Genomic DNA, 21,130 nt, shown 5'->3' on the forward strand with positions numbered 1-21,130 from the left:
TTTCGGCACCATGCGATCATAATTGGAATCAGACATTCTTTTTGCCTGTAGATAATTGACCTTGTCAACTAATCGACTCATAAATTATCGGTGCGAAGCTGCAACCAAAATTCGATCGCTGTCGTATAGAGAAATGGCAAATGAAAGCGATGCCGTGGAAACCTCGACCAACTCGGAAAATTGCCAGGTTGTGCAGCGAATTTGTTTGCGTCACCGTCAAATTAGATAAAGAAGACACCCAAGGAGAACCAAAAGATGTGAAATGGGAAAGTCAACACCTAGAAAGTCGGGAAAACGGCGACGACGGATAACCGCAAAAATTCAATTGAAGGAATGCAACAAACGAATTCGATTTTCTAGAAAGATGGGGCAGAAGGGGCTGGTACATGGGGGATGGTTGACAGGTAGGGTCAGGTTAGCTGCACCGTCAATTCAATATTCAAAATGTAATTTAGCGTAATGCACACACACTCACGCAGAGCAACAGTCAAGTGCTGGAAGATGAGACGGAATTGCAGCGATAAAGTTGCTCTTCGATTGCCCAGACCGCAAAGATAGGATGTGGCTGGTTTTCCAACCCATTTTCCTTTAGTACAAATTTTCCACCGCCCTTCCGAGCATCCCAGCATCGGCAATAAATTTCTGTTTGGAGCGTGAAAATGCAGATAATGTTTACACCTGAAGGCCATACGCAAGCACAAGGGACCGGATTGTGTTGCACTTGGGGAAAAAGGAACACGGATATGGCGCTTTAAACTAAAACGGAAATATTTCTGTAAGCCGAATTAAAAGGAAACAGCAGGTGGGCAGGACCCTCCAAGTACCTGGGGAACTTGATAGCGCAAAAGTTCTGTCTCGACTAAGTTTTCTTCTATGGAAAAAATTGTATGTTCGCGGAAGAATGCACAAATAAATAAATAAATTACAATTTTAGAGATTGGTATAAAATATGAATGATATGCTAGTTGAAAGAACATCTCTTTTTAACCCATGTGTTTTGCGGTAGACTTTTAAGGGTTGACAGTAGCCTTTCACAAGGATTATTTAAAGACGTTTCTGTTAAAGTTATTTGTAATCAAGCTACTACCCGTCTAAATCATGAATTGGATATTTAATGCCTCTATAATTACGCTTTTAGCGAATTTTCTGTAAATCTCTGTTTGGAATGCTAGGTAGTAGTGTTACTAGTATGCCATTTGAATCCCTTAGGGTCAATCAACCAAAATGAATAGCCAGCGCCTGGAGTTGAAGCGCCAATTTAATTAGTGGTCTGTTCGAGTGCGTCAATGTCCACTTTCCTACTGCACTGGCCGCCCAAGGGTTAAGGCAGGCTTTGTGCGTCAGAAAGGGTGTGTGTTTTTGTGTGGCAATACCCATACCAGCGTATCTGTACTTCCGCTTGAAGCGTCAGCGTCAAAGGAATAACCAACTAAACGCACCGCCGGCAATGAAACGGAACGGAATGGAACGGATACTCCGACGGACCGGAACGCGAGAAGGGCGGGGAAACGGAAAAGAGCAGGTTTTCCGCGAAAAGAAAAACTATACTATATATATCGGGGAAATAACCAAGCAGCGCTGAGTGAAAATCAATAAAAAAAAAAAAACAAAAATAAGAAATAGAGAGACAGGAAAATGGGAAACCCATGATAGAGCGATAGAATGCGGCGCCGTAAAACCTTTTAGTTATATTAATTTCAAATCACACCCCACTCGCCAAAGGCGTGAGCCGAAAATGCCGTAAAAGTTTTATGACTTTTTTCCCGACCAGGGCACTTCTTACAATTTTTTTGGTTCAGTTTTCTTCCTGGCTCGATGGAAATTTACAACAATTGCAGACCTTGAACCTGCCGCACTCGCACTTGGATTCGCATCCAATTCGACGGCCAAATTGATCTTGTCGCATAATTCTCAGCAAATTGCCACAGCGATTTGTCTTGTTGCCAATTAGCCGCCGTTTCCTGTCGTCGGCGGCGATGGAAAATGAGGTGGAAAATGGGTGGAGAGGTGGGTGGGTGGAAGGCCCAGAGACACGGAAATGCCATGGCAATTGCGATGCTGCCGGTGGATCGCAGGCCAATGGCAATTGCCGTTGGCGTTTTTAATTAGAAAATGCGCAGTGTCTGCGCCAAACACCCACTCCACCACCCACTTTACCACCCAAATGCCCCCTCCCCCCGTGAACCCTTAGCACCAGCTACCGCTCATCCTCCGTCCACACATTCAATTCGCAGTGTCTGTCTCTCATTCGGTTTGGCAAGGTGTAAAAACTAATTACATTAAAACTGCCACGAATTCAATTGCATTGCCTGCAATTGCAATGTGCAAGTGCAAGTGTGAATGCGAATGCGAATGTGTGTGTGTTCATGTCATTGTGTGCGTGTAGCTGTCAGCGTCTATGTGTGAGTGCGAGCAGCAAAGTGCGCTGCATACTTTTCGTAGCTGGCCTTAATCAATTCCGAATGCCTGCCAATTACATGAGCATTAACATCGGATATACAATGATTTCTCTCCAAAATATTCTCAATCGCCTAGTTGCAAGTCAGTCTAAATATCGTATATTTGTAATTAATTTATTTGAACATTTAAAAAAGTTGCAAAAGGACTAATGAATTGTGAACCTTTTCGTCACTCGAATAGTTAAGGCAACTTCTTTGACGAATAAAAATAGTTCATTTATAATACTAATTTATTAAAAATAATTTTATTTTATAACCATGTGAATATTTAAACAAGTCTCAGGTTAGTCTATTTATCGGGTTGGGCAATAATGTTGTTTTTCGCATTGTTATTGGAAGTTGGTGGCTTTGCTTTTGTTGGGCTGCCCTCGCATTCAATTGCAATGTCAAGTGATTGGCTTCCAATGCGTTGGTGAGAGGAGTGGGAAGAGTGGGGAGAGTGGTTGGTGATTTGTGGGGTTAAGACCGTCGGCAGCTGCCTGCCGATTTCCCGATTTTCCGACTTTCACACAGCCGCCGATTGCTGACTGACTGTGATTGAAATGCTTTTAATAATGCAGCGAAACATTTGAATTGAATTAGTGGCGAAAGCGATTTTATGGATTAGACGACGAACTTGAAGCCGATGCGAGTGCGTGGCGAATGGAAAATGTTAACATTACGGGTAAAATGAAAACTGTGTAAGGCCTGGCTTAGCGGCATTAATATGTTATCGCGACGCATTTAATACCACAAAGGCCTCATTAAATATATATGTATATATATATATTTGTGTTCATATATTTTATTCAGCTAATTTATGCGTGCTTGTTAAAAGACTGATTCGCCATTCATGGATTCGTTTTCATTTGTATGCAAATGAGGTGGAAATCTAATTACCGCAAAACAAAGGACCAAATCCGTTGTCTGTCGCGAATCAAGTAAGAAAAACTGTTTATGCCTTGTGTTATGTAAGGCGATTACATTATGTGCAAGGACCTTCCCACACAAGCACACATCTCCAGGCAAGACGGCAATTTGTAATGCGCCAATAAGAATTTATATCAACGCCGGCTGCCAAGCAGAAACCAGAACCCAGCCACGGCTCCCGACGAAATCCGAGGACTCCTCGTCGTCGGAGGCTCCTTGCTCCTCGCTGCCGGCCTCATCTCCTTTCTCCTTGCCACTGATAAGAAACCCGTCCTGTGGAACAGGACGAAAACACAAAAAGCAGGCAACGCACGTAACGTTTCGCTGATTGCCAGCAGCAAGGACTGCCAAAGGGGGGAAAAGAGGAAAAAAAAGGACGAAACCATAACCCAGGACAATCGCATAACAGCAATAACAATAACAACAACAATGATGAGACTTGCACGTGGCTGGCAAGCGTTGTAATTCGCCGGATCCGCGGGATTCGTCGCCCCAAAGTCGCGCAGGCGTCGGCAGCGACGCAAGGACCTCGTGTCCTGCCACGAAGGCGGCCGAAGAGCTCGCATTTTAGAAGAGTTTGTGTTTGCCGTATAAGAGTTTTGGCCCTAGTGGGAACACATGTTGTTCATGAGGGAACATTAAACTTCAAAAAATTTAAAATTCTCAATTGAGAATAATAAAAGTGTAATTAGAAATGAGTTTAAGATTAGTTCTATAAACCAAAAATATTTTTTTTAATATAAAATTATTATTACTTTTGATAACATATAATTAAGCTAAAACCAAACGACAAATCAATTAGATTAAAAATATAAAATCTTTAGAAAGCAAATGCATTCCCATTTTCCTGTTGTTCTCGTTTTTGGCAATTTCCCAACGTTTTTTATAAGATTATGTTGAATTTCAGTCCCAGTATTTCAAATGGCAGGTCTTCGTGAAGCAGGCAATCGTTGCCGCTCGGCTCCGCTCGTTCATTTTCGTCCTGCCACGAACATCCTTTCGGCGTTGCTGCCGTTGGTAGTGTGCTGCCGTTGCTGCTGTTGCTGCTGCTGTTGCTGCTGCTGTTGCTGCTGCGCGCCTGCCGAGAAGCCCGTTGCATATCCTTTGGCGCTGATGCCACTGACAGCGCCGTTCAGTTTCAATTCGCATTCAGAGACAGACGGACGCGTCCTGTCGGCCCTTCGATTGCAGTTGTTTCGAAAAAGCGCGAAAATTGAAAATTTCAAAAACCAAAAAAACGCACGCTTCTACCATTCAATCGGCAAGGCAGAAGAAAAGCGATAACAATTTTTTTCGAGTGTGCAGTGTGAAAAGAGCCGGGCAAAAAAATTGCAAAACGAGAAAACAGAAGACGGAAATGAAGCCAGCAAGTTGTGTGCATATCGGAGAAAGTAACGGAAATTAAAATTTGCATATATGCAAAAGGCGGCGGGCGGCGGTGGGCGGGCTATTCAGGAGCGATGAAGATGGAAATTAAGATGAAAGCGAGCCCGAAACTGACCGAAACAAGACTCAAGTGTCAGATCTAACTGCAGACTCGTGCGCAATCCAACCCACCAGCCGAAAGCTTAAGAGGGGCACACAAAAACTAAACCCCCCAGAACTCCCAGGAGCAATAGTCCAGTTCCAGTTCCAGCTAGTGCAATCTAAAGTCCAGCCACAAACAGATACAGTCACATAGAAATGCCGTCGCCAGGACACCACACATCATTCTGCTGCTCCACGGCAGGATTTATCGCTTGCTCAGCAATCGTTCTGCTTTGCAGTTCCGGTAAGTGAAATATGCCCAACAAAAGGACTCAGGACTCAGTGTCCAGGATCCAGGATCCCAGATTCAGGGCAAAGAAGACCACTGCACTCACTGCCTCGATTTCTTTTCTGTTGACCAACAAATTTGATTTTGCCAGCTTCTGGTTTATTGTTGACGTTGCATCTTGCAATGGAAACGTCATCGAATGTAAAATGTTTTGCGAGGCAAGTTTAAAAGGATTTTGGCAGTGCCGCACACAGATACAGCTGCAGTCACAGATGCAGATACATTTACAGATACAGATACACTTACTCCTAGACGAACAGAAACGCACCGACACTTGCCACAAACAGAGAGTGGCGCATGGGGCAGTGGCAGTAGCAGTGAAAGGACGAAAGTCCTGCCACAAAGGGCAGGCGGCAAAAACACTGCCAAGGTCTGGACAAATGGACAAAGGGGCGTTCAGACACAACGACATAAGGACGTGTGTGGCAGGATGTTCTCGGACAACTTCAGCTGGGTTAATGCATTTCGTTGCGCACACAAAAAACGGCGAAAGCATAAATATATTTACACAAAAATGTGCTGAATACAGTTTTGGTCGAGACCGTTCCGCGGCACTCACATGTTGCAATGGGAAAACAAATTAACACTCAATTAGCTAAGCCTTAAGCTCACAACAAAAGGGAGTTTCCTTTAGTCCTGATCTAACGCTCTCACTTGCTTTTTACTCAGCTGTGGCTTGTTTTCCGCAGATCGTTTAAAGCTTAATTCTTGCACAAAGTGTTTCAGTTTATGAAAAAAAGGGACTAATAGATGAACTCAAATATCTCAACAACTTTAAATAATTTTGCACATTTTGAACCATTTCCAATTGAAATGCCAAAAAAATGAAAGCCGCCTTAAATAATAAAACCGACTACAGACCGAGTTCATCAAGCTGGCTTAATTCCATGCATTTTGCACACATTTTCTGCAGTGGCCTACGAATTTATTTTGTCGTTTTGCACTGCAGCCTTTTGCAGTTGATGGGTACAATATATATTTATATTTTAATTTTATATTCATAATGTTTTTACACATTGAACATTAGTAATAAAAACCGCAGACAGATCGGTTTTTGGAACAGGGGTCTTAATTCTTTTATTTTTTAGTTTTTTTTTTTTTTTGGAATTGGGCTACGAGGTTGGTTGTCAGGTGGTCGGGGAACAGGACAGGACACCCAAAGAACAACAACAGTAGCAGCAGTGCGGTCAGACAACAACAAGAAGAGGAACAACAACAGTGGCAGCAACTGAAATTGCATAAACTGCAAAGTGCAAACTGAAAAACGAGTGAAGCGAATGAAAAGGGGTGTGAAAAGCGGGGCATTGGCGACAAAACATTGCCAGTCATAAATATGAAAATATTAAACTGTATTCACAACAAAAAACGAAGCTCCAATACTCTTTGCAGTGTGAAAATATTGGCTGTAAGAATTAAAATTGATACAAGAAAGTAAGCTTCTTTATCTTTAGTAAGTGCTTTATATATTAATGGCAAATTATGACAAAAAAAAAAACTGCTTTACTAGAACTAAAATCATTGAGAAAAATATTTACTTTTTAGCGGTACATTTAAAATGAAAGAAGCTAAAAATTACTTAAATTGATTAATATGAAGAGGAGTCTCTTAGAGTAAAGTGCACTTTAAATTAAATCCATTTTTTTCAACTTCGAAGCGATGATACAGCCAAAAAAATGCTTTTACCAAATCAGGTCAGTTTAAATCTAAAAGCCGACTAATCATATGAATGTGGCCAAAACACCCTGATAATAATCGAAAGGCCTTTCCATGGAAGGCAGGCCATAAAAAAAAAGCCGGGAAGCCCAGGAAAAGCGGGAAAAGGAAAAACGGAAAACATTTTGTGGGGCGTAACAGAAGCGAACTATATGGCAAAAATGCATGCAGGACAATCAACTCACTCACACACACACACACCGTCGCACTCACAGGACTCAATAGTGTGTGTATATATTGTATGTGCGTGTGTGCTTGTGTGTGGTTTATGATACCATTTAGCCGGAGGGTTGTTTTGACAAATTGTGCAAATTATTGTGTTAAATTTGCCCTTGAGGTGAAAAATCACTTTGACATGGCCAGCCAAGAGGCAGCGATTTTCCTGCCTTTTTTCGTTTTTTTTTTTGTACTCCATCAGCCTTTCATCCCACTTTTCCGCTCTTCCAAGAAGTGCTTAGCTGATTGTGCTTTTGTCTGTCGTATTATAGACGCCAATACATATGTCAGCCGGAGGGCAATACGCCTCGTTTGACCACCGATCCATTTTAAGTGGCTGCCCCAATCTGCTTCAAGTGCTTCGAAACACAGCAGCGTTCAAGGAAATATATATTTTTAGATTAAGAAATATATTGGCAAAGGGCTGAATACTTTAAAGCTGTTAATATAGCTCATATAACTAATGTAGTAACTATCCACTTGATGCCTTAATTTTGGTCAAAAACTGTTTGGGGTGTGCTAACATTTTGCTCGCAACTAAATGAAGAGATGTGAAGTACTTTTCCCTTTTTTTAGGGCCAATGCCACTAATTGAGACAGCGCAGATATCCGTAGTTGAAGTTGCCAAGCTGGAAAAAGTTTTCAAAAAACGATTTCGCATGCAGCGTTGACGTGACTCGCATTAGCCACCGAAAACTGCACACGTGTGTGTCTGCATCTCCCCCTGTTGGCTGTGACCGCTCACCTTTGACCTCCAGCTCCAGCACCACCCACTTTTCCATGGTGCACAGGAAAATGTACTGTTGCTTATTATCGAAATTGTATATGCCAAGCAGCAGCGGCCACAACTTCCTCTTGAGCCTTCTTCGTCGCTTTCTTTCAGCCACTTCTGCCAGGTGGTTTTTCTCTTTGGGGGAAAAATGGGCAAGTCGGTGGTGCAGTTAGTAGTTGGTAGGTAAAAGTTTGTTGGCACCAACAAATTAAGATAGTTGGTTAGTTGCAAGCGGCAAATGTCTAGACGGTTTTTAGCCAAATTATGGTTTTCAAGCGTTGTATTTGCTCGCCCTGTGACTCCGTCCCCGATCCTTTCTGAACATGAGCTTTGGCTTACTTTGTTAGCAATTACCTCCATGCACTCGGGAAAAAACATTAGGATTTAATAAACTGTATTAGGCTACAATTTCCGTGATAGACGTACATACAATACAACTATAAATAATATCTTTCCAAGTAATGTGTCGCTTTAAAAAAACATTAAAGATTGGTAAACATTTTTTAGTGCGGCTCCCATTGCGGTTATATATTATTTAATGACTTTTTTCGAAGCTGATCCTTATCCGGATGAAATTGCTTTTCAATCAACGTTTTCGGGAGCATTTAAACGCATTTGCACAGCATGCGAAAAAATAACAAATCAAACAGCACAAACATCAACTTTTGCTGTTAACTCATCGCGTGAGTTGAACGTTTATTTCCCTCCACTTTGTTCATCAGCATTCCCCTCGATTTTTCCTCCTCGCCTCCTTTTTTTTTTTTGGTTTTTCCTGACCCATTTTTTAATTTACCCCAGAAGATGAAATGGGAATTTTATTTTTGGCGCCAAGAACCAACAAAAGTATTTCACTGCAAGAACACAAAATGAAAATTCGAATAAAAAACAAAAAAACAAAAAGAAGGAGAAATGAAGTGGGGAATTCCTACAATGTTTCTTTCTGGGGTGAGGGAATGGAAAAACTTTTGCCAACTATTTAGAAAAATCATGTAATGGCGTGGAAATTGTTTCTGTCCCTATTGCTGGTTAATTTGCTAAGCGATTAGATGTTAATTGTGGATTCAATGGCAGTCCAGGGAGTTTAACATCAAGTTTTCAAACTCCCCTAAATAATGCGTAATTATTTAGTCGAATTCACAGGGGAAAATTCTGTGTTTAACATAAATTTAGTTCGGTACATCATTAAGTGTTCAAAAACTATTCAATATGCATTTAACCCATTGAGAGTGATGAGCATGTGAAGAGAATAGTTCAACCATTTGGAAAACATTTTCAAAAACATTCAAAATGTATGGTAGTTTAGCATTCGCTCAACTCAGTTAATAATATATTTAAAGCTGCCGTCTGCTCTCCGCTACCTGTAGTTGAACTATTTTTCCCCGTTTCGCAAAATGAATTATGCAGCTAATCAGTATTAATGCGCTTTCCATCGAAATTCAGTGTGAGCTTTCAGCTCGAGTGCGGGAAACAAATTAAATATTTAAGCGAAAAATGCACAAAACAAGAGACGAGGAAATCTGATCGAATGTTTGCGAGTAAATTAACTCGCCCAACGACTTTGGGAAAGGGAGCCAGGGGGTGAGGGCTGGGAAAAATAGGAAACACCTCTCATATGGGAAGTTCGGGGGTTATGGAGTTGTGGTCGTCAATCTTTTGAGGGGGCTGCCAAGGCGACAGTTTGATAAACTGAAGCAGCGCTTCAGATACTAATCAGCGCTTCTCTGCCCGCTTAACAGGAAGCAATAAATTCTGCCAGGACATGCCGGGATAAATGCACACACCCAAACACATATCCATGTATATATATGTGTATACATTGGTGTGTAAGTTTGTGCGCATTCCGCGCCCTTGTCTAGAAATTTTAATTAAAAGCGATGACACAGCGAGTAATTCAATATCAAAATGTCGCCTATTAATTTTAAGGACATTTCCTTTATTGATTCACTGTCAATATTATATTGAAGCCATAATTTACACATAAAAGGGCTATGGCTATGGCTATCCCCCCGCGATCGCTTGCCTTGAGCAGCCTTTGTTTGGCTTGTCTAATTCATTTAGACATTGAAATGTGGACGTGGGGCGTGTTTGGACCTCTTTTGATGGCACCCACGCACGATATGCTTTTGCGTGACTATATTGAAGACCGCAACGGGAACTGCGAGGAAAGTCGAGGACATTTTCCTGCTTTTTGATAGCCAAACATTCCATCTTTACGCCATTTTCACGCACACGCCAAACACAAGCAAGCAAACAAATAACAATGGCTAAATGGCCCAGGCACACGACCCGACCCTTTTCATTTCGCCCACTTGATTCCGACTCGGATTCTGATTTTGATTCCGATTTGACGCCCATATCGTATACTGATTACAACAAACAAATAAACAAGCCAAATGGAAATCGCAGTTAATTTAGTCATCTAAACGCGCTTGTTATTGATAAGCAAGTGACTCACGCTCCTCCGTGTGGGGAAAAGCAAAGCACGGCAATTAATAAGTCCATTCTCTTATAAAGTAATAAAATGTGGATAGGGTTCAAGCACACGGAAATGACAAATAACGTGCAGTTTGAAAGGAAGAATGAAGGGGAAATTATGCTTAAATATTCATGATAGTTGTAGACATTTTTATGGACTTCTTAGACAACAGAAGATTTATTGACAGGCACAAAAGTTTAACAATGATAACAGGCTGCTAGTGTTCCAGCTCTGCTTAAATATATTTTAAATAATTGGTACATATAAACCAGGATAAATTGAGTAAGTGAACTGCCAAGGACTCATTAAATAAAACTGTCATCCAAACCCAATTGAACACATTGAATTTAGCCCGGGCCAGACATCTAATCGGCAATCCCATGAACTATTTATACGCCCAACTATGGCCATAAACATATATACGTGTTTCGACTTCTGGCCGCTGGAATTGATAAACAGCCTCAGATACGAATTAAAGCAGCTGGAACTGGCACAAAGGCCTAATGCTCCGAATGCCAGTGAGGCCAAATAGATAGTTATAAATATAGGCAGATAGAGATGGAGGTACATCTACATATATATGGTGGAGGGTTTGGGGTCGATTGAGACAATAACCCGAAAGCCAGATTCCATTTGAATGGCCAACAACAGGAACCCATAAACCATTGGCCAAAGCGCACACACTCGCAAATACACACACAATTGCGGCGACAGACTGGCTGTCTTTGGCACCCTCCCCCCTCAATAACCCAAGAAAATCCAACACACTTATACCGTATAAAAAAAAAAGAAATCAAGCTATTTACTGAAATCTCGAATGTTTCACTTTTATTTTATAGTTTTTGAGACAAAAAGTTTCTTTTCCTATGTTTACAAAAATTCTAAGACGCTTCAAAATAAAAATAAGTTTTAAATGGCATGCAAATTTTTGACGTGTATACGAATTTTCGGTGGCGATGAAATAAAACTGTTAAAGCAATAAATTAAGTTGCTGTTGCAGCATAAAAACGAATTTACCAAATGACTGAATTGTATTTGAGGGGAGATGATTTGGTTGGTCTGCAAATTGCGCCGGGCTCTCCTCAATGCTATTTGCAAGCATTTATCGCTCTCAATTTTTGGGGGCAATTCAATAGCATACTTTACAGCGCTAAGCAGACAATAACAACCGGGCAAATAAGAGGCAAAAAAGAATCGCCGGCTAGCGACAAACAAACAAACAAACAAATGAACAAAATGAAGTGACGTCGCCGAGTCGCGGCTCACAAAAAACGGACGTTCATTGTTATGCCAAGAAAAGCAACACGACGACGGACCCGAAAAGGAATTCAGCAGAAGCAAACAGAGACAAAGGCACGAGATGCCCAAGGATCAACTGGCAAATTGGGGATACACTATCGTAGTTGTGGAGCACTTACCATTATTGGGGTCACCAAAAAACTGACTGCTTCTCACTTTTGTGAGAACATTTTTGCTGTCCATCATTCAAGGAACAAACCTTAAATTCAATTTACTTTTGCAAATTTTAAATATAATAATAATTGATTATAACTAACTCAAGAAAGCTATACTCTCTTGCAAATGTCAGATCTTAAGACAGCTCATTAAATGCACTATTAAATTATATCAATATAAACGACAGTCTTAATGGGACAGACCAATTGAGGTAAAATTATGATGAACCTGGGAAGTCACGATAAGTGCACTTCCTTCGCCCCAAAGTCGGAGTAGCTCCACTGATGGCCCCAGGGTATTCGCACTGATGGCAGCGAACAGGAAGCGGGCAACGGTTCCAGTTCCAGCGACTCCCTTTTGAACTTCCGCTTTGGCTTGCAGCAATTTCTTTGGGCTTTATTGCCGCCCAAACCCCTCCCCTCCCCTCGCCAACCCTTCCCCCTGTGCAAAATCCCCCTGCCAAAAAGCTCCGTTACGACGCATATAGCATAAATTTTGAATACGCTCAAACTGCTCAAGGGGGGAAGGGTGGGGGGCAGTGGGTCTGCTTTGGGAGGGGGTCTTGACTAAAAATGGGAAAAAAAAAATAGAAAATAGCGAAAATTGTCTGTCGCTTGATAAAGCGGAAGCAGAACTTGCCCATAAACGAAATGTGGCAACTGAGTGTAAACTTTATTGGCGCCAGACTGCCTGGCGACATCGCTGTTGTCATGCTCATCCCTTAACCCCGAATCCAGTAAACCAGCATCCCAGCATCCCAGTATCCTGGCATCCCGGCTGCTTTTTTGTGTGTGGCCCAGTTGGACGTTGACTCATGCGACACGCAGGATAAGCAGAAGACCAGGAGCAGGACGAGGACCACGACCACTACCACTACGAGATCCGATGGCGTCTCGATGGCTGGCAACTAAAGTCATCGTTTACCCCCCAGAAAGAAGCAGCCGCTTGTTTGTTTTGTCTGACTTCGCCGGTGACTTTCAGTCTGCGGGTGAAATAACGGGGGGCGAAATCGAGGAAGTCTTACATTAGTTGATTTCATGCGCTGTTTACATTGGCAGCGAATTATGCGCATTGAAAAACCGAGATTTTGCTGCCAGCGGGCGGTGGGTATTCCGCATCCCAAGATCCAGCACTTCTGCACTCCTGCAATCCTGCATATGCAAAGGGATTCGGGGATCTGGGATTCGGTATCCCGGGATGGGCTCAGCTGGGCTGACTGCTCCTTGGAGTCGAATTCGACCGGCATTTTCAACTTGTCTAGACTTTAAGCTCCTTGGCACCTTGGTGCTTACCTTTCAGCTTTAAGCCTCTCGATTTGATTGGTATTTTTGCTCTCTCTTACTTTCAGAGGTCCTGTCTAGTTGGGAAGAGTGGTGGACATACGATGGCATATCCGGTAAGTGCTGCAAAACTTATTTTAAGCTGTGAAGCTTTGGACTAATTTAACACATATGAAAGCAACTATTTACCCTTGACTTAACACCAACAGAGCCCCACCTTTTTGCCGCCCTTTAATCAATTACTTTTGTGAATGGCCGAATGTTTGAATCTTCATATGAATAAATTGGTAAAACTTTTGCACCCCCAGCCGGATGCTGCGGCTGATTTAATTACATTTCAAATGGTTTGGCAACAAAAACGCAGACAGAGCACACAGACAAACAAACAATGTGGGTGTGGGATGTTGTTGCTCTTGTAATTGTTGCTTGTCACTGTCTGCATTTTCCCCTTCAGCCCCTGATGCATTTTTAGCAACAAAAAAAGGAAACGAAAAAAAAAAGGGAAGAAGGGGAAACAAGCAACATGCAACTGCAACAGTAGCAATAGCAACAAATGAATGCAAAACACAAAATGAACAGCCGCCACAAAAGCGACAATTGCCGGGTGGCAAGGGGGCGGTGGTGGGCGGAGTGGGTCAGAACACAATGGGCGGGTCAGCTGCATCACCACGGAGCAGTTTTTAAACTTTGGCATTTATAGCCGCCGCGTGTCATCAATGCACCCACACAAATACAATGGAAAACAACCACACAGCTCACACACAACAGTTAGCCATCGATACCGAAGTGTAGAAAACGGGATTCGCATCCCAAAAATCCTGAAAAACATTTTGGAATTCATCAATAAAGCTGAACAATTTCGGATAATTAAATATTCAATAAATGTGTTCAATCCGGCTAGAAAATCACTTGATTATTACCTATATGCATCTATAGTTTTCAAAACTGATGAGGCAAAAGTCTTAAAATTACAATTTTTCCAAAATTTATAGTCACATATAGTTAGTATTTACATGGAGATAAAAATATTAAGTTTTGCATAAGGCACACAGACCTAATTCCACTTGCCCTTCCTTTTTTTTACCAGGGACCACAGCACCGCCCCTTTTGACCACACACGCCCCACTCAGATAGCCAATATACACACAGACACACACACACACACTTATTTGGTGAAGCATTGTTTTGAAAACTTTCGACAGTTTTCAGCCCGTCACATCGGAGTTGGAAAGCAACCAAAAACCCAAACTCAAACCGAAACATGTGAGGGTGCCACTGACCCCCATCGGTGCATTTAATTGCCATTTAAAAGGGGGTCAGATGGGGCCAGTTGGGGAGCTTATGAAATTTCATTTGGCATTTGAAATTGTCATCGATGTTGCTGCTGCAGTTTCTGTTTCTGTTTGCATTGGGCGAAGAGGCGAAGACACGTTTTCCATTTGCTCGATTGACAGTACACTATATATGGCAGAGGAACAGGAACAGAAACGAAGGCCAATAACCGATGTATATAGCCATGTTCCTACGGTGGAATACACTTTTTAACCCCTCTGATTATGGGGTATGATTATATCTGGTAACTAAAATATAAGGAGGCGCCCCGAAAGTTACTTTAATAACTTATATACAGAGGTGGTCAAAAGTATTTACACAACGAGCTTTTTTTTCAATTAGTTGACAATTGAAAAAAAAGCTCGTTGTGTAAATACTTTTGACCACCTCTGTATATGCTACCCCTGTTAACTTAAATTCTTCCATTTATAGTATTAAAGCCATAAATCCCATTCACAACTGTTTTGGTTCTGTGTATCCGTTTGAGTGGCGTCGACTCATCCGTTTCCATCCTTTTTTTCTGGCAGGACCAAGCTTCTGGGGCCTCATCAATCCGCAGTGGAATATGTGCAACAAAGGACGCCGCCAATCGCCCATCGACGTGGTGCCCGACAAGTTGCTCTTCGATCCATATTTGCGGCCCCTGCATATTGACAAGCACAAGGTGCGTAGAGGCCACGAGGTCATGAGGTGTAACCCCCCTCCTCCCCTTGCGAGACCCTTAACTTGACCCGGATGTCCTGCATATCCCATTTGCATTGCAGGTTTCCGGCACTCTGCACAACACGGGCCAGTCGCTGGTCTTCCGCGTGGACAAGGACACCAAGCAGCACGTGAACATATCCGGTGGACCGTTGGCCTACCGCTACCAGTTCGAGGAGATCTACATACATTATGGCACCGAGAATGTCCGCGGATCCGAGCACTTCATCCAGGGCTACAGCTTTCCAGGCGAGGTTAGATCTGCAAGGACATATTAACATGTTATACAAATCAATTTTTACGTATTTTCCCTTCCTTTGTAATCAATTGTTGTAGATCCAAATCTATGGGTTCAACAAGGAGCTGTACCACAACATGTCCGAGGCGCAGCACAAGTCGCAGGGAATCGTTGGACTCTCGTTGATGGTGCAAATTGGCGAGACGCCCAATCCGGAGCTGCGGATCATCACGAGCACCTTCAACAAGGTGTTGTATAGAGGTGAGTGCGAATTTCCAGCCCGCTGGTGGCAGCAACGAAAATCACCAATCCCCAAACCGCTGACCGACCACCTTCATTTCCGTCTACGCAAAATGCTACCGGAAATGTTGCAATGTTAATACCGTTGCAAGTTGCCTTTTCTTTGGCTGTTTGGCTGCCCGATTTTATGATGTCATTGCAGCGGCAGCAGCAACAACAACATTACGTCGGTGGGCCATAATTATGTCCAGGCGAACCATAAAAAATATCGAAGGGTCAGAGGGGGCTGAGATGGGGCGTGCCAAATTGAGACTGGCCGGCACAAAGTGACGAAAATGAAACCTCGAATTACACTAAACCGACACTTAATAATTCCCCCCTCCCCCTTCGGAAAAACCCATTGCACGTCTCGTTGGCATTTTCTTGGCCAGTTTAATAGCCTTTTTACAGGTCGTACAACTTTATGGTGGCCCAGCCCCAGCCTTAATTTGTAAAATGCCCGGGCGAAACCGACCGAAAGAAGCCGGGAACCAAGAAATATGCCAGGCCACTCGCCAACAAAAGCAAGAACAACCGTAAAACCTGCAGGATAAGGCGGCTATGTAAAGTTTAAAGTACTTAAAATGCAGATACTCTTCCGAAAATATTGGTAAAAGTAAATTATCAATATTGTAGAACTATTTTCATACCATTCAGGTAATGATTACTTGCTTAGAAAATACTTTAGATAGACGCAATTTTGTTTATCTGAACAACATACATACTTCTGCAGAAGTATCCGTGAGATACACCTTTCAATCAGCTGATTGATGTCAGAGTATCACCGCAGAAAGTAAAACTACACCCGCGATGTAAGAACTCTGCCCAAAAGTGGAACTCCCACTCGGTGGGGCGCAAAAAAAACCCTCTCCTTCCACGGATTTCATTTGACTTGGACTGCAAGCCGCGAGTTGCTTCATTTCCGGCTGGCAAAATGATTTGTATGAATAAAGCCGAGCGCTGACGTTGAAGTGGTCAGGTTGGCCACTGGGAACGGGGAACTGCCAACAGCGAACTGCGAAAAGTGGGAACTAAGAACTGGCCTGAATAATTCATTAGACGCCCGGCAGACGTGTTTTCATACTATATATTTTTTTGTGCGATATGCGCATAAATAGCCGGGGCAACCCACCTTGAACTTAGCCCTCTAACTTGTTGTGCCACCTTCACCACTTGCAGGATTCTCTACGCCCATTCGACACATATCCGTGAGGTCGCTGCTGCCGAACACGGATCACTACATCACCTACGAGGGCTCCACGACGCATCCGGGCTGCTGGGAGAGCACCGTCTGGATCATAGTTAATAAGCCCATCTATATCACCAAACAGGAGGTGAGTTTGTGGTCCCTCCATTTGCGGACCGCAAATAATTAAATGCATTTCGTGTGTTTTTCAATTGCAATTAGAGCGGCTTGTACTTGCTGGTTTATTTATGTTCGATTCGATTCCATTCGGTTTTCCCTATTTTTTGTTGTTTTTATCTTTTTATTTTTTTTTTTGCGTACTGTAGTACTCACTCCTTTTTTACTGGTCGCTGATTGGAAGTACAATGAAATCGCATAAATGCAATTATAAAATTGCTCATCAATTTGGGCATTGGTCAGATCGCGGTGGGAATGCGGTCAATATTCCGCTCTGTGCATAATTAAAAAACAATATTTGGTTAGTTTAATCAATTTGCATAAATGCATATGAAACATGTGTAATGGCCATGCCGCTGGGGTCAAAAGTGTTGGCAGAAAAAATACTCAAAGTAAATGAGTAAACAATAAAATAGGACAGGCAAAAAGCCCAAAATGCATTAAGTGGAATGTAAACAAGTCAGCAAATGACAACTGTGATTTTCACAGGCCTTTTCGGAACTACGCCGATACTTTTAGGTAAAACAAGAAAAGATAACCAAAAGAATAATTTCTCTAAATGCTTTTTCACTAGTAATGCTCTGCATAATAAATTTATTAAAACATTACAATCTTACATATTTGATCGACAATATGCCAGTCATATCAATTGAACACTTGACACATTGCACAGCGAATTTACCACTCAATTTGGCAGCAATTAGTGGCTAATTTATCCAGCTAGGCGAACCACTTAACGGCCAAATATTAAGCAATTATCGAGTATTGATAACATGCTATATACATATATTCCAGTTGTACCAACTCCGACGACTGATGCAAGGCTCCGAGAGTACACCCAAAGCTCCACTAGGTAATAATGCGCGACCAGTGCAAAGTTTACACCATAGAACCGTAAGAACGAACATAGATTTTAAGCGAAACAAGGTGAGTGGCATCGCTTTAATTAACCCATTAGCCACACGGTTGCCAAAGTGGACACGCTTTTTATTTGTGGTCACATCATTATAGTATTTACACATTTTTTGTTCATTTATTTTTAATGCCCCCCCCAATGAGGGGGGGGTGGTTCGTGTGGGCGCAACTTTTATCGCTGATTACTTTTTCATAGCATTAATTCTGTTAATTTATTTTTAATGCAAAGGGGGGCGATTTTGTGGGCACACACGTAAAGTGTTAAACATTGTAACGATTTGAAATTGAGCAAATGTCGAGCGTAAAATACATTTTGTAGTTTTGAGTCCTGCAACCGTGTGTTTACCACTCTAACAATAACTACATATATCTTCCAAAAATACCCATGTATCTAAATATCTTTACCCGCATTTCTTCAATATTAACAGAATCAATATGCGTGCCCCTCGATGTACAAGGATATGTACTATAGGGCGAATCGATGGTCACCCGACACGGGACTTTTGATACGTTGACAACTGGGCTGCGAGTGCCGCGAAAAGCAATTATTATTATTGCTATTATTATTATTATGTGTGGTAAATAATGTTACAGCAATTACAACTATAATGACAACAACTGGTTACAAAAACATCAACAACTGAGGCTGGCAACGAAGCATTTTGCATTTTTTATGTCGCATTCAATTTTTATATTCATGTTTACAACACGAACTCAGGATTCGTTTGGCTTGCAATTGCAATATTCCTACAGCAGCAGCAACACAGCAAATTGTATTATTTATTTCATTATTATTAATAATACGACAACAGGACAAATTTAGGTAACAAAGGCAGGAAAAAAAATAAATAACACGGAAAAGGAATGCTTATAGAGCGCGAATAACAATAGAGTAAATGCCATGCCAAACGCAAATGCTAAATTTAACAAACAAAAAGCTGGCACACAGACACTAGCGAAAAATAGCAAATAGTAGCTGAAAATTTGCGTAAAAATGTTATTGCATATTCTTGTGGCGGAGTATGAGAACTTAATTCAATGAAATTTAATACAATTCGGTTTTTGTCTTCAATCTATATGTATTTATGCAAAGCGCAAAAAGCACGAGTCTATAACATCGTTTTTTTATGCAAGGCTTAAATTTTGTAAATTGATGTGTGTGTTAATTTAATAAACAAGACTTCTTGCTTTTCAATCACCTATTTTTCAATAGATGTTCTTGTCGAACAGAAAATCTGGTCGATTTAAAAGCTTAGATTTAATCTGGGCTCATTTAAATATTTCCGATTCAATGCATCCTATATATGTATACATATAAATTCATAATTATTTGTGATTCGCCTCCTTTGTTATATGCCGATACCAAAAACAATTTAGCAAAAAAAAATAAACAATGTTAAGAGCAACAAAAAAAAAATGCGACAACAAAGTGAAATAAGAGAATTTCCGTAAACTGGATGGGTGGACAATAACTAACAAACAAAAAAGAAACGAAAGATTAATGAAGAGTTGGAGACGAAATATAAACAAATGGCAACAGAAATTAACAAAAAGTAAATATTCATATAAATATACACAAAAATAAAGGTATCTATATAAATTCATATATATACACACATATATACACCACTCTACCAGAGGATCTACAGAAATCGCTCAGGATTGAAAATTTCAAGACATTTCTTTCTTTCCAAATAAATGATTTTAATGCTTTCGAAACCGTTTTAAAAAATATACAAATCCTGCTGTGATTTCTGTGACACCTCTGTTTATATATACACCACTATATATGTATGTACGATCGAGAAAGTGCAGTAACTAAAATAAAACCAATACGAACTACTAAGCAATGCAGCCAGGAAGTTGAACAAAAATCGGTACGCTATATAGGATGGCTATGTATAACTCCCACACACTTAGGTACTCACACAAACAACCAAAGCATCTATAAGCGTCTATATACTTGGCTTCGAAATTTATGATCCGGCAGGACATCCCATCCTCAGTTAGCGGCCATCTATATATCTATAAATCTAGTCACCAGTCATGGAGTATACAACTAGCTAAACTGAATGGGCTACATTACGTAATTTAGCTCTAGAAGGCAAGCATTAGAATTAACTAATTAATTGATTAACTAGCCGTGTTGCTAACAAAAGCCCAAGAAAATCAAATTCGAATTAATGAGTAAACCAGAAACGATCTATATATATATATATTTAAATAAAGTAAATGACATTTTTTTTTTGAAGACGAACAGTGTTGTAAAGTGCTGTAAAGACAAGTATTATGGCTAATGTAGAACCTAAGTTACTGAATAGCATTTAGCAATTAGCACCAACTGAGTTTGTATAATATACACGAATATATAGTATACCTAAACATATATATATATACACATATATATATCAGATCCGTTCAATTCCCACATTCGCAGCTGTCGAGCGACACTTTGTGCAATTATTTCTTTGGGCCAACAACCAACCAACTAACTAAGGAACATACTAAATGGCCCCCCGATTATGTGTAGAGCATTAACTATTTGTATAAAAGCTATGGGGATCGAAACGAATTCCGAATTCCGAATTCCTCAACTCGGTAACACTTTGCTACGACTGTAAGTTACTATTGTGTTGCCATATGAAAAACAAGAAAATTGAAAGGAGCAGAAACTATATATATATATATAAATTATACAAATTCTATATATATGTAACTATAAATGCAAGAATTACTAAGCATAGAACGGGTTAGCAGCAGTGAACGAATAAGGTATTGTTTCTCGAGAAAACGAAATTGAAGAATGCAAAACTAATAAATGAAAAGCGAAAGTATTATATGAAAACCAAAATTACCGCTTGTTGTTGATTTGTTTCGGATGGGTAATCTCTTCAGTCGTCAGTCACACCAATATCCGGAACCCGAGATATAAATGGAATTTTAAATCATCATCAGATATCGAATTGGAGCTGAGCCATTCTACCGCTGGCAGCCTGCTCATGGGTCAAACATCCTGGTCACTGATAAATCTCGAGAATTTGAAAAGGTACATCGATATCATTGACGTAGGTTTAACCAAACTATGGATCTAATTATTATGGTATTCGAATTGAAACCTCATTCCAAATATTTTAAGCAACAAAATATTTGAGTTCGTTTTAATTATTATTCTACATTTTCCAAATATAATTTAAATGTTCCTCTA

The 21,130-nt window shown here is 40.9% G+C and overlaps 1 protein-coding gene across 1 annotated transcript; it reads left to right on the top strand.

The window, feature by feature from the left end:
• The first annotated feature begins 4,528 nt into the window (after nt 1–4,528).
• Nucleotides 4,529–20,744, top strand: LOC117148304 (carbonic anhydrase-related protein 10). Its single transcript, XM_033315625.1, has 8 exons — nt 4,529–5,139; nt 13,165–13,212; nt 14,956–15,092; nt 15,193–15,384; nt 15,467–15,629; nt 16,827–16,981; nt 17,806–17,937; nt 18,354–20,744. The coding sequence occupies exons 1-8, from the start codon at nt 5,052–5,054 to the stop codon at nt 18,438–18,440; spliced, it is 1,002 nt and encodes a 333-aa protein (XP_033171516.1). The 5' UTR covers nt 4,529–5,051; the 3' UTR covers nt 18,441–20,744.
• The last annotated feature ends 386 nt before the right edge of the window (nt 20,745–21,130 follow it).

The sequence above is a fragment of the Drosophila mauritiana genome, chromosome X, assembly GCF_004382145.1.
Source record: "Drosophila mauritiana strain mau12 chromosome X, ASM438214v1, whole genome shotgun sequence".
Taxonomy (NCBI): Eukaryota; Metazoa; Arthropoda; class Insecta; order Diptera; family Drosophilidae; genus Drosophila; species Drosophila mauritiana.

Excerpts from the sequence above, each read along its gene's own strand:
- LOC117148304 (XM_033315625.1), top strand. The coding sequence starts at position 5,052 with ATGCCGTCGCCAGGACACCACACATCATTCTGCTGCTCCACGGCAGGA. Across the intron at positions 15,630-16,826 it reads CAACAAGGTGTTGTATAGAG|GATTCTCTACGCCCATTCGA; the intron begins GTGAGTGCGAAT and ends CACCACTTGCAG. Across the intron at positions 16,982-17,805 it reads TCTATATCACCAAACAGGAG|TTGTACCAACTCCGACGACT; the intron begins GTGAGTTTGTGG and ends CATATATTCCAG.